Source organism: Thermoascus crustaceus (assembly GCF_041956765.1).
Source record: "Thermoascus crustaceus strain CBS 181.67 unplaced genomic scaffold VTN00scaffold_4, whole genome shotgun sequence".
Taxonomy (NCBI): Eukaryota; Fungi; Ascomycota; class Eurotiomycetes; order Eurotiales; family Thermoascaceae; genus Thermoascus; species Thermoascus crustaceus.
Genome location: NW_027192530.1, coordinates 806,102 through 819,436, shown reverse-complemented (window position 1 = coordinate 819,436; position 13,335 = coordinate 806,102). Strand labels below are relative to the sequence as shown.

At 51.2% G+C, this 13,335-nt stretch overlaps 5 protein-coding genes across 5 annotated transcripts; 2 read left to right on the top strand and 3 right to left on the bottom strand.

The window, feature by feature from the left end:
- Positions 1-2,875: 2,875 nt before the first annotated feature.
- Positions 2,876-5,074, bottom strand: VTN00DRAFT_6876 (uncharacterized protein; the record flags this gene model as incomplete). Its single annotated transcript, XM_069433560.1, has 1 exon — positions 2,876-5,074. One exon carries the CDS (start codon positions 5,072-5,074, stop codon positions 2,876-2,878), a length of 2,199 nt encoding a protein of 732 aa, XP_069286930.1.
- A 328-nt stretch (positions 5,075-5,402) lies between these two features.
- VTN00DRAFT_6875 (uncharacterized protein) lies at positions 5,403-5,990 on the bottom strand (the record flags this gene model as incomplete). Its single annotated transcript, XM_069433559.1, has 1 exon — positions 5,403-5,990. The coding sequence occupies one exon, from the start codon at positions 5,988-5,990 to the stop codon at positions 5,403-5,405; it is 588 nt and encodes a 195-aa protein (XP_069286929.1).
- A 366-nt stretch (positions 5,991-6,356) lies between these two features.
- VTN00DRAFT_6874 (uncharacterized protein) lies at positions 6,357-7,531 on the top strand (the record flags this gene model as incomplete). Its single annotated transcript, XM_069433558.1, has 5 exons — positions 6,357-6,386; positions 6,464-6,587; positions 6,664-6,970; positions 7,044-7,218; positions 7,292-7,531. The coding sequence occupies 5 exons, from the start codon at positions 6,357-6,359 to the stop codon at positions 7,529-7,531; spliced, it is 876 nt and encodes a 291-aa protein (XP_069286928.1).
- Positions 7,532-8,393: 862 nt separating this feature from the next.
- Positions 8,394-10,945, bottom strand: VTN00DRAFT_6873 (uncharacterized protein; the record flags this gene model as incomplete). The annotated part of the gene is made up of 3 exons (XM_069433557.1): positions 8,394-10,241; positions 10,300-10,769; positions 10,831-10,945. 3 exons carry the CDS (start codon positions 10,943-10,945, stop codon positions 8,394-8,396), a joined length of 2,433 nt encoding a protein of 810 aa, XP_069286927.1.
- A 351-nt stretch (positions 10,946-11,296) lies between these two features.
- Positions 11,297-12,985, top strand: VTN00DRAFT_6872 (uncharacterized protein; the record flags this gene model as incomplete). Its single annotated transcript, XM_069433556.1, has 2 exons — positions 11,297-11,956; positions 12,011-12,985. The coding sequence occupies 2 exons, from the start codon at positions 11,297-11,299 to the stop codon at positions 12,983-12,985; spliced, it is 1,635 nt and encodes a 544-aa protein (XP_069286926.1).
- Between the last annotated feature and the right edge of the window lie 350 nt (positions 12,986-13,335).

Sequence of the window (13,335 nt, the reverse complement as noted above, 5' to 3'; positions counted from 1 at the left end):
AAAGGGTCGGATTTGGATCTGTATTGGACGCTTTCTTCGCCGTCCAAGCCGAAGATTTGGGGGCGAAGGGGCAGGGATGCCCCCGCATAAACGACAGCCTGGGGAACGTCCGAAGGCCGCGAGCATAGACTCGGACAGGTAGTGTCACACTTTAATATAGTCCTTAGAGATATCAGAGAGGTAGATACGACAGATTTGCAGTTCTCTAAAGCTAGTGACTGGTTCTGAATGATCAGATTCAAATTATCACGTCGATAAGGAATTTCGGGTTGCAATATTGTATTGGGGCGTTCGGCAGCCCTACCTCACAGGCTAACCTAACTCAGTTCCGGCCTCATATTCTTTAAGAACTTCATGTTTCTAGTTAACCTAGTCATTTACGATCATCAATCATCGATTAAAGTCAAGTCAATCCTATTCTACATCTCGCGGAGATGTTCCCTACAAAATCCTGAGGAAGCCTTTATCAATAGCAGAGAGATGATTATACAGACTTTTGTCAGGTAAGAAGAGACCCGAACTAGCCACGCTAATGGGGTCCTACTAGGGATCTGCTGATCTGCTCATATTCATTGTTTGGGAGTTATCCCTGCTTAAGGAGCTGATTATTGCCATGTAGCTTAACCTTAATTCTTTCTGCCTTTAACTAGCTTCCCTCTATTAGAAGCTTTCTAAATTGACTAGTTTAGTATGCTTATATTACTTACTAGAATGTATAGAGTCCTATTTCCATACATGTATATTGTTTGACCTACTTCCCTCGTTTCTCATAAAGTGAGATCTAATTTTGTTGAGATCATAAAACAGTAGTCTCATAGAGCTATATTGTGTACTTTTATTGCAATTTTGATTTATAAGAATTTAACAGGAAAAAACATTACAGTCCTCCAGGCAGTTCTGTTTTAAATATTAGAGTTCGAGACAGAATCAGGACATTTCCCTAATTTCGTGGGACATTTTTATCCATTAAAAATGAGGGTTCATCCTGACAATAGTGCCATTATTGAAAACAGATACTTGATATCCAAAAAGTATGGATGCCCCGCTGGGGCATGGCACGCATTCATTCTGTATCTATACATTCACTGCAGGTTATCAAATCGTCGGTGAGTGGGAACGGCTGACCGTTGGTAGTCCTATTCCGTAAGCAATCGACATACGCAGCGTCGTAGGTGTCGAACGTGAGGAAGATCTCTTCCCTGTCTTGGGAGATGATGAGGGCCCTTGGCTGATTAGTGACTTTCACAAAGTACTATTGGAGCTGTGTAGACTTTACCGGCCTTCCTGACCACCAATCAAACCTTGAAGTTTTCGGGGACTCTGAAATCGAGATAGTTGTTTTTTTCGATGCTTTTGTGGCATGTCCATTGAACGCTATGTTCGGAACCTCTTTTCGATTCTTGATACTGTAAAGATAGGTAAATTTGCAGAAACGTCTTTATTTGGGATTAAGGTTGAAGAATGAGGAGTTAGATGAGTGCGGATGGTGATGCTGTTGGCAATGCCGTGCCAATTTTCAATCCTGACGGTGAAGAGCTGATCAGCCCTGGGCCAATCTCAGAAGGATCTCAGATCACCCAGTCCATGGTGGGCAAACCAAAAACCGAGGACATGTTACCATCGTGGGAACTTATTAAGGTTGCTAATACGGATGGTGAGTCAATCTACATTGAAGGGGCAAGCTTCTGCAACCAGGCGCCATGAATCACCATTGTAAGTATAACAACTGGAACAGGAATTCAGAGTTGTCAATGATCCAGTGATTGTAACACTCTTGGCATTTCCAAACTTGTGGCCCATCACTCCAATGGTACACAGGGTCTTTGGTCTCCGGCTGCGTTCTGCGAAGAACTGCCCGCTATGGAGACTGGAAAGATGATTGCGCCAGAACGCGGAGATGGGCAAGGCAACGAGATGTATGTTTCGGATCCGGATTGCCGCGATCTTGTCCCCTTTGGATTGATGTGCAAATTCGCGCACTGTGAAATTTGAGCAGAAAAAAAGATGAAGGACAGCATCCCAGTAACTTCAGATGGGTTCTTCGCACTCCTGCAGGCGACTTTTCTTACGCAGGGCAGAATAAGTGAGTACGGCCATGCCATAGAGGGGACCACAGATAGAGAACATCAAAAAAGCTCAATTCCAGTTGGCAGTTTCTTCATAGTTTTGTTGGTTAGAAAACAAGTCTCAGTGCTTGTAGAGCGTATGGATGACACTTGTGTGGGAGAACTAGGTGTGGAAGGGCTGTAAAAACTACCTCAATCTCTGGACGCGAGCGGCTAATTTTGATAGTAACAGGATTTTCAACTGTAAAACCTTGCGATAAAAGCCATCCTTGAGCACCTGTTTGCAAGCCTTGTCGATGATTCAGATAGTCTGACCTCAACAACTAAGCTTAGGTTGATTGGATTTGCAATGCTTCCTTGGGGTCCTAAACATGCATCAGCTTATTTCAAGAAGTTTCTGTGATGAATGCTTGTTGTCCCAAGAAGATCAAACTCTTCAAATGGTGGCATTTTACGAACCGATGCAGTCAGTCCTCTTCACTGATTTTGATCCAAATCGGGAAATTGCAGCCCAGATAAGAGAGATTCACTTCAGTGGGTGCGACCGAAATTGATATACTAGGAGAGGATATTAATTTCGAGTAATAATATCAAGGCTAGGATACTAAATATAAAGACTGTATAGATGCCTGACAAGATCCGTAGGTATATTGCTTATTTAGAAATGGGACAAAATACTACAGGTATAGACAGAACCCGCTTTATTAGTTAGAAGGAATGTTTTTAAGAGAAAGTTGAGAGGGAGATTCTCCCTCCGTTAAATGCCCGAAAGAAATCATTCACCCATCCTTGCCAGCATGGTAATCTCGCTATTCACCAGAAGCTCTCCTCCGTGGAGGAAGTGGCGGAGCCGGAGGTTCCTCTTCTTCCAGATCTCGAAGCTGAATTCCCCTCGGCTCCGTCTCATCCTCTGATTCCACGTCTCGACCGGGAATTTCCATCCGCTCCATCTTACGATACATCAACCGCTCTTGGGTCTTCCTCTCTACCTGGCGTTGGAGCCTTCTCCCTTCGTCACTGACATCATCTCCATTCTCAAGACTCTGGCGCTTCTCTTGGGTTCCAGCTTCATCCTGCCGTAGGTTTTCAATACGCTGCTGCTCTTCTTCCTGGTCCTTGACTTGCAACGCGAGTTCCTCCCTACGAACCTCTTCAGCGTCAATCTCTCCAAAGCCGATAGTCGTAAGAATCTGGCCGATCAGGTATTGATATCGCAGGTGTCCGCTGATGATGTCACTGACATCAACGTTCTCGACCCCAGGTAAACCCTTGACACGCTGGAGACCAGCAACGCCGAATTGGACGCTACTGGTACGATACAAGAATGCAAGTACGGAGTCATTCTCGGAGAAGACGTTGACAAGGCGGCTGCTCACCACGGTCCGCATCATTCGCCAATGACGTGTGCTGGACGGAGTTGGCGAGCCCATAAGAATAGCGGATTCCACCAAGCCGTAGGCCCGCCTCTTAGCTAGGCTCTGGAGGCAAGAGAAGATGACCCTTGAACCAAGAGAGTATCCTATAAGCGTAACAGGACGTTCTCCCTGTGCCTTATTTATCAGAGCATCTGCGAGAACCTCTCCAGCCTTGTCTGCTCGGGATTTGGCAACACTGAAAGGGTTATCGACAACGCGTGCGATCTTCATCAGAGCAACCGGCAACATGACAGCGCTCATAAGATGGGCAAAGAACGTTCTTGATAGGATTTCCCGACCTGCAATTGACCACGCAGCGCTTGTTACCAAGGCGCTAATCGCATTGCCAAGATTCATCAAAGATTCAAGCTCCCAACGGAGAGCGAACACTTCAGAATCCGGGCCGACAACACGCCACGGAACAACAATGTCTTCTTCCTCGGTAACCCAACCAGTGATACCGATAGTAACCCGTAGGCGACGATCCTGCTGTGCAGCTTCTCTGTCGTTCCTGAATCTCCTCCGAGGGGCGCGAGTAGGTATGAAGGCAAAATCATCCACCTCGCGAGCATACTTGTCCATCATACGCCCTGTCATCCTGCCACCATAGGCCCCGAAGAGACCGCCGACAATGACACTGCTACCAGCAAGAGCACCAAGATACCCTGCAGCTGCCGTCGCACCGAGACCAAGTCCGCCCATCACTGTGCCTATACCAGCGGCGACTAATGGAGCAGCCAATCCGCCTGTAAGTCCAATAAGGGCTGCTCCAGCCACAGAAGCGATGCCGACTTTCCACTTCCTAGCATTGCTATTCTGCTGCGCTTTTTTCTTCGCTTCTTCATCTGCTGAAATTTGCTTAGCTACGTCGAGAAGTCCTCGCGCAACCTTTGTTTCGTTGTAGTTCAGGTCTTTCAAGTACAAGCCCAAGCTAGATGCAACATTCAGCAAGAGAACTCGTGAATGTGCACTATAATGCTGAAGACTCAGAAGCAGCAGGAGAAGAGAGTGTAGTATCAGGAGTTTTGTTGATCTTGGCAGTTGAGCAAGAGGGGTCTCAATTGGTGGATAAATCTCCGGCAGCCTTGTCGATACACCATCCTCCTTAGTGACAGATATTTCCTGAGATTGTGACCGAGGCCTGGAGGCCATAGCATGTCGTTCTCGCTCTGTCGCCTCATCATCCTTATTGACTACCTCGCCTACTCGAAGAAGGACGGAATCCCTCCAGTCATCGAAGTATTTGAGCGCGTCAGCCTTGACTGCCAGTTCTCTTGCATTCAAAGCTTTTTTGCGACTGTCCTTAGCAATTTTTTCCTCCCCTGCTTCCTGAGCTCCAGAATCAATGCTGTCATTGTTATCCTCTTCCTGTGGTCTCTGCTGATCGGCGGTCTCACTCTCGGGAGGTGTTGGCGCTTCGAAATTATCAGTGACGACATTTCGCATAGACTCTGTAATCAGAACAATAAGCACTGTCAGATCCCCACGTTGAGATCTGTCTAAGATTGTGTTCAAGTCTTGATCGCCATGATCGTCCGCGCTCTGTGGGCCCTGTTTGGATTTGGCTGCATCTTGGCGGAAAAAGCCAGACATTGAGACAACCCTATGTCACGAATGAAGGAGACGTGGCGCAACAGAAGTAGCCTTTGTCCCGCTATTCTTAGTGAGATGATCGAGATGGTGATGTGGTTATTGGATTGACCGACTCCGGTGATAAGACAAAGAGCAACCGTTGCAGTCTGGGGAACAGACATGACATCATGTGCCTGATTAGTCATCAAACAGGTAACTTAGTTATGTTAACTAGTCCGAAGAAGAGCAGAGAGAAGAGCGACGAGCATCTCCTACGGCGAAAAATCGGATCTTTGTCGATAGCGCACATCGGGGAGGCCGGAGGAGGACTCGATCTGTAATGTGCTAATCAATTGCTCGAGTGGACGACGAAGAACTTTCCCATCGTCTTCGAAGCAGAACCGAGGGCGTTTCCATCCCAGGCGTCGCCATCCGGCCGGTCATTCTTCTCAGTCTGAATGCGCTGGATCTTTCCACTGCGGCCTACAACCCGTTCCTTGGTCATCTCATCTTTCAGCTTGTCAAGCCCAATTGCGCTCTCTTTCAACGCTTCGGGACTCTCGTCACGGATGCTTCGAAGAGGCGTGACGCCGGTAGTATCGACGCGTTGGATCTCCTTCACGAAATGGATCTGGGACTCAAGCGTCTCGAGCATAGCGGCCTCTTCGGCTTGACTGGAGGGCTGGGGAAGGGCTGAGAGCCGGAGGAGATGGTATAGCTGCTTCGGGCTGATTGACGGAGACTGCGATTTGTTGGTCTGGTCAGGAAGCAAAGATCTGACAGACCAGCTTGGCTCCGCGAGAATAGATTCAATAGATTTCTCCCCGGAACTAGAAGAGGACAAGTAGACTCGTGACTGCAGCGTGTCGAAGCGACGCAAGCATCGCCCATACATCGACCGCTGGAGCAGACAGGCACCGCTGCGCAACGAAGCCATTGGAACTCGTCTAGACAGATAGAGCTCGTAGGACCTGAAGTTCGAAAAACGACCAAGAGATAATATAATATATAGTACAATATAAAGAGAAATTAAGCTTGCAGAGAGCGACTAGCACGTTGACAGGAAAAGGTGCACCTGGAAGCGTCGAAGATTCTGCGGAGCAAGCAGGGCGGCGGGTTTTCTGCCGGCGGGACAGTTTCCGCCCTCCGTCATAGCTGGCGTGGGCTGCAGCAACCATCGTCTCATCGTGTCATCGCTATCCAGTTAGCATACCAACGTCCACGCGACTCTTCCTCTTCTTCGCCTTGTTCCTCGCAAACCCACAGACAGCTATAGTGGACAGATCATAGGTCATCGCACACCATGGCCGATCCGCGTGTCCTGCTTCAGAAGGTGAACCCGCAAACTCCGCCTAGTTTATGTGTCTGTCAATAACAATAAAGAACCGCGCTAACCTCAGGCATAACTAGGCAGACAAAGCTCTACAGAGCGCATCCGGAGGATTCAGCTTTTTCGGTGGACGGACAGAAAAATATGAGAATGCGGCGGACCTTTACACGCAGGCCGCGAATGCCTTCAGGGTGCAGAAGCTGAGTACGCGCGCGCTACATCTTAGATACCTACCTATCTAGATGCGAAGGCCCCTGCCGCTAACATGTTGGAACTTCAGACAAGGAAGCCGGTCTAGCGTTCGAGAAAGCGGCAGCCATCCAGAAGAACAATCTCAACGAACCGGACGATGCAGCTAATACCCTGAATGAGGCGTTCAAGGTCTACCGCAAGACCGATCCCGAGGATGCTGCTCGTGTACTCTCCGCCGCTATCCAACACTACATCACAAAAGGCAACTTCAGACGAGCTGCGACACAGCAACAATACTTGGCGGAGGTGTACGAGGTCGAGATCGGTGACATGAAGAAGGCGCTTGATGCTTATGAGAAGACGGCCGAGTGGTTCGAGGGTGATAATGCGGAAGCGTAAGAAGTGATACCCTGCGTGGCGCGCCATACATGCGAAAGTATGTTCGCGAGGCTGATAATGTGACTCCAGTCTCGCAAACAAGCACTACCTCAAGGTTGCCGATCTGGCAGCCATCGAAGGTGACTACTACAAGGCGATCGAGCAGTACGAGAAGGTGGGCAAGTCGTCCATCAATAACAACCTCATGAAGTGGTCGGTGAAAGACTACTTCCTGAAAGCAGGAATCTGCCATCTCGCAACAAACGTATGCTGTTCCCCTTCTTTCCTTGCTGGAGAAGACAAGACAGGAATAATCCCCATACTAACATCTACCATAGGACCTCGTCGCCACGAACCGTGCCCTCGAAAGCTACAGAGACATCGACCCAACTTTCGCCTCGACGAGAGAACACCAGCTTCTCGTCGACCTCGTCCAGGCCGTCGAAGCTGGCGACCAGGAAGCTTTCTCCGACAAGCTCTTCCAGTACGACCAGCTGAGCAAGCTGGACAAGTGGAAGACGACCATCCTTCTCCGGATCAAGAACAACATCGAAGAGACGGGCGAAGATTTCTCTTGATTTCATTTTTTTTATTGTCGTTTTTCGTTTTACTGTGTTATGTTGCACGTCTTTTACGGAGTATGTCTTATCTGTCTATTCACTCCCTTGTTTACTTCTCTTAGTGACTTCTTGGCCTCCTCGGTTCGCGTTTTGTGTGTGCCTTGCAATGGATGTATGTAGTAAGGTAGGATGATGGTTGTTAGACGCCACTTTTCTTGTCGTCAATCTGATACACCCCCCTTTGGTTTTTCTTTCTACGGTCAGTTGTCTAGAAGAAGACCCAGGGCTATATTATACATATAAGTTTTTAAGATGGTCGTGCCTTTATTTGCAAAACGCCGTTCTCAAACATAGGGGAACCGGTCATTTAAGTCCCCCTTGCAACTTTTCCGCCGAATGATTGAGCGATTGGGATGTGAGGGTAGGGATTTTGGTTAGCGCTAACTAATGCCCAAGAGTGGGTACTGATTTGTGCTATGTAAGGTAAGTAGCTACTAGGGGATATCTGTTAAGACCTAGACAAGACGAACTTGTAATAACTGCTTTCGTGTGGAATGGGTTCAGATAGAGCTTTCTGAAACGCCAGCGGAAGGACAGACAAGATTTGGAAATCGGGAATCGTAACTCGTTAAGACCCTAACTAAGCCTATCGATGTAAAAATCTGTCTATAACCTTTGTTTCCTTTCCTGAATCGCATAGCTAAATGACATTTTTGCGAACAATACCCTTCTCACAACAGAGGGAATCTCATAAGAACGAGCATTCAAAGGGGCTCACTTTTCCTGTGCATGGCCCCATCGATCGAAAATATCAACATCAATCAAATGGTATCAAATCACATCCTGCCTCCCTATCCTATCCTATCCTAGCAGAACTTCTTCAAGAACAAGAAACATCCTCCAAAGGCACCGCCTTCCTTGGGAACACCCTCTTGTACAGACTGATACCGATAGCATCCTGAGGGTTGATCTTGCCATCGAACTGGGCCTTGAAGTAACCATGCGTACCGAGAGACTCCTTGATGTATCCGCTCCGGCCGCGCTTCGTCCAGAGCTGCAGCGCCTTGAACCAGTTGACGTCCTCGGCGTTGAAGAACATGTACCGCACCGTGACGACCTTGCGGTGGATCTTGAACGGGTGGCCAGTGAGGATGACGCGCTTGGCGACGACGCGGGAGTGGTCGGGCGCGACGACGGTGCCGGTGCCGATGAGGTTGAGGCGCTCGATCATGTTTCTTGGGTTGTTGTCGTCGTCGTCCAGGACTTCCGGGTCCTTGACTTGTTCTTTTTTGAAGACGAGGACGGGAACGGAACCCCATGTCAGCGGGCCGATGTAGCTTGCGACGGCGCTTCGGCCTGGGTGGAGGAAGCGGTCGAATTTGTGTACGTTGTTGGGCGTGTTGCCTGAGGCGGAGAAGATTGGTTTGACTACCAGACGGCGCGGGCCGCATTGGATGATGACTTCGTCCTTGGACTTCAGGGGAGACTCGACGGACGAGTTCAGAATCATGTTGATGTTGACCACGGTATGCTTGTGCTCGTGGCGGAGGAGAGAGAAGAGCGCCAGGGGCTGTGGGCGGCTTCGGAGCGATGATGGCACTGCCTTGAGATGCACATCGACACGGATACCTGGGTTGACACCGCCGACAAGAGCCTCTCTCATGGTCTTGTTCCTCGAGCCCTTGTAATCGGCGAACTGAAGAAGTCGTCGCCAGTCCTCTGGCTCGAAAGGTCTGTCCTCGGAGGTCTCCCAGCGACTGGTCTTGAGACTCTTCAATCCTCGGTACCGCGCAAGTCTTTCTCTCGCGAGAACGTTGGGGTGAAGCTCAATTTCGTCAGGGAATTCGAGGTCATCCTTCTCCTCCTTCCTGCGGCTCGCGCGGTATTCCTCCAATTGCCGCGCCTCCTCTTCCTCGTTCGCATCGACGAACATCTCCGACTGTGGATACTCAGAAGGTCCAGCTTCTGTCATAGCATCCTGTCTGTCCGGGAACACGCCATCTTCGGGGTTTCCTGAAGTGTCCATCTCCATGTCTCCGTCCTCATCCAGCTCATCGTCTACGAGGTCAGACCCAGAGTCGGAGACGTCATCCAGGTACCAAGCCGCCTGGTAATCCGATGTTCCTTTTGGTAGTCTCTTCGGTCGTGGGAGCGCCTCATCCTCGTCCTCGTCTGAGAAGTAGTGATGGTCGTCAAGAAGGACACCTTTCCTCTCCGTGCCAGCAACCGAGACCATCTCGTCGTCCTCCATCTCAATCTCTTCGGGGGCGACAGTAGCCATATCATCACGGTCCTCCGTCGGAGCATCCAAGATCTGGGGTCCTTCATTTTCGTCAATGTTCATCGCATCTCCCTTCTTATGGCGTGTATTAGGCAGGGGCGCAGCGGTGATGGAGTCAACCTGGAAATCTCCCCAGCCGGGAATATGGACGATACGGTCCGCCTTCAAGCCCTTCCCGCGAACAGTACCGGTGACGACGACGTCATCGACCACCTCAGCGTTAGATTCTGGCCACTTGATGTTCTCGATGAGCAACCAGCTTCGCTCGTCTCGCCAGCGGATTCCCTTCGGAGTTGCAGTGCAGAGGCCTCGCACCGCGTTGGAACATTCCTGTCTGGAGTCGAGAGATAGAACCTTCTCCAGGGTTGGAAAGAAGTGGTTTATAAACGACTTCAAAGAAGACACGACCTGTGGTCGTTTCTTCGGAGGTTCGATTTTGTCGAGGCCCTATAGTTCAAGTCAGTTAACTATACGTAGAGCAAGGTGTCTTGGACTAAGCGCCTACCTGAACCACAGCCAGGACGTTGGAGATACCCTGACCCTCAATGGACCGCAGCAGAATCTCTCCCTCCTCGTCGACTTCCTTCTCCGCGGAGAGCACAACGACAACAAAATCCGCCATACGGCACGCATCCAATGCGCTCATCAAGTCGTACTTGGCGGGGACATACATGATGCTCTGTCTGAAGCGATCGACGCGCACGCGAGAGATGCCATCCGGGGAGACATCGTCGGGGAGATCAACGCTCTCGTTCAACCGAGTAATGGCGGCCCGGGTGTCGATGTCGCTGGACAGAGGGACGATCGCAACGTGTCTGGGAGCGCCATTCTGGCCGGAGAAGATGCTGGTCGCCTGCGCCTTCTCCTGGTGCTTCAGCATCTGCTTCTGGCGCGCCTGGTTCCTGCGGTCGAGCTTCGACATGAGTTGCTGGTGGGGGGTTTTGCGGCTACCCCGCTCGCGAGCCTCGACTTTTCCTGTAAATATATTAGCGATCAATTAAGATAGATATACAAATTGTGTCAAAGAATGACGAACCCTTAGACTGATCCTTCAGCTGCCTCTTCGTGGCATGGCCGCTCTTGAACGGCTTGTGCGTCGTTTTGGTGGTGCTCCGATGGTGGTGCTGCACCGTCTGGGTGATGGGCGCCATGTTGGCACCGCCGGACCCCTTGAACCGGAAGGGAAGAGAGGCCACTGTTGCGAGATATTATGAGCGTAAAGCTCTTTTCTCCCCTGATGCTCTGGGATTCTTCAGGGACAAAGTGCGGAGTTACGGCGCGCAGAGACCGGAGATTTGCGAGAAAAGCTCTTGTGGTGGACAAGCGAGCGCGAAATCTTGGCATGAATTTTCCAGCGCCAGACCCGCAAAAGCTTCAACCCTTGGGGTTCAGACCACCGCCAACCTCAACATATCGCTCCGCCTTTTTCTCGTTTCTTCCCACCGCCTGATATTTTTCTGGTCCTGGCGACGACCTTGTGCCAGTGATACCACCGGGAAAAGATGGCCACCGCAGCAACGACACAGGCCGTCGCCGGCCCATCGACGACATCGACGCAGGACGCCATCGCGGCCCGCGAAGCGAAGCAGAGATTGGTCGAGGCGCAGAAACGCTACGGACGAGGGAAAAGAATACACACGGAGAGCATCAAGGACAAGAAGCTCCGACGCAACCTGAAGGCCGTGGAGGCCAAGTACCGCGATGCCGCGCTGAAAGCGAAAGATGCGGAGATCCTCCTCGACAATGAACCCGGTTTTCTCGAGCCCGAAGGGGAGCTGGAGAGGACGTACAAGGTCCGACAGGATGAGATCAAGGAGAACATTGGAATTGAGACGGCCAAGAAGGGGTTTGAGCTGAAGCTGGAGGAGCTGGGTCCGTACCGTGCGGATTATACGAGGAACGGGAGAAGTCTGCTGCTGGCGGGGCGCAAAGGACATGTCGCGACGATGGACTGGCGCGCGGGAAAATTGGGCTGCGAGTTGCAGCTTAATGAGACCGTCCGGGATGCCAAGTGGCTTCACAATGACCAGTACTTTGCCGTTGCGCAGAAGAAATACGTCTACATATACGATCATGCCGGACTTGAGCTCCACTGTCTCAACAAGCATGTCGAAGCGGCATTTCTCGAGTTCTTGCCCTACCACTTTCTTCTCACCAGTGCTGTAAGTGTCTCTTTTACCTAGTATTCACTCGCATTTCCTAACGGCTGTCCACAGACCATGAGCGGTTTCCTCAAGTACACCGACACTTCAACCGGCCAACTGGTCGCAGAGCTGCCCACCCGACAAGGCTGTCCCACATCTCTCTGCCAGAACCCGTGGAATGCCATCCTCCACGTCGGTCACCAGAATGGCACTGTCACCCTCTGGTCTCCCAACTCTCAGACCGCACTCGTCAAGGCCCTCGTCCACCGGGGCCCCGTCCGCTCCCTCGCGGTCGACCGACAGGGCCGGTACATTGTCTCTACCGGTCAGGACCTGAAGATGAACGTATGGGACATCCGCATGTTCAAGGAAGTCCACTCCTACTCGTGCTTCCAGCCTGGCACCTCTGTCGCGATCAGCGACCGCGGCCTGACGGCCGTCGGCTGGGGCACGCAAGTCAGCGTGTGGAGAGGCCTCTTCGAAGCGGCCGAGGCCGACCAGGGCAAAGTCAAGAGCCCCTACATGGCGTGGGGCGGGGACGGACAACGGATCGAGACCGTACGGTGGTGCCCCTTCGAGGATGTCCTCGGCGTCACGCACGACAAGGGCTTCGCGAGCCTGATCGTCCCGGGAGCCGGAGAACCCAACTTCGACTCGATGGAGGTGAACCCCTACGAGAACAAGAAGCAGCGCCAGGAGGCCGAGGTCCGCGCACTGCTGAACAAGCTGCAACCCGAGATGATCTCGCTGGACCCCAACTTCATCGGCAACATCGACACCATCAGCGACAAGAAGCGCCAGGAGGAGCGCGACCTCGACCGCAAGCCCGAGGACCCCATCGAGAAGCTCAAGAACCGCGGTCGTGGCCGCAACAGCGCGCTCAGGAAGTACCTCCGCAAGAAGGGCCGCAGCAACGTCATCGACGAGAAGCGCCTCAAGGCCGAGGCGCTCCGGAAGGAGCACGCCGCCAGGGCCAAGGAAAAGCTGCGTCGCGAGAAGGAGGAGTTGGGTCCTGCGCTGGCCAGGTTTGCCAAGAAGGAGCTATAATCGAAAGGCTTTTTTGTTTGGTTTTCGCCTTCGCTGTCCCAGAGAGAAAAGTGCCTATTCAGATACCCAGTCTATCGGGGCGTTGTACAGTACATTTTATTGTTATGTCGAGGTATGTGTATGATGTATGCATGTATTGGGCGTTTGGTCGGTTTAGGAAAAGAAGAATGGGAAAATCGCTTCATCCATGTCAATGTCATACAGTGCCTGCCAACGATAAAAACGTGGGAATCGTGTAATATATCGCCCGGATATCTATATACCTTCTGACACAAGACCAACCCATACGTCGTATAAGAAAGCAGGCCACTAGAGACATCACCCTCCCCTTGATAGAGACACAAAGTGGT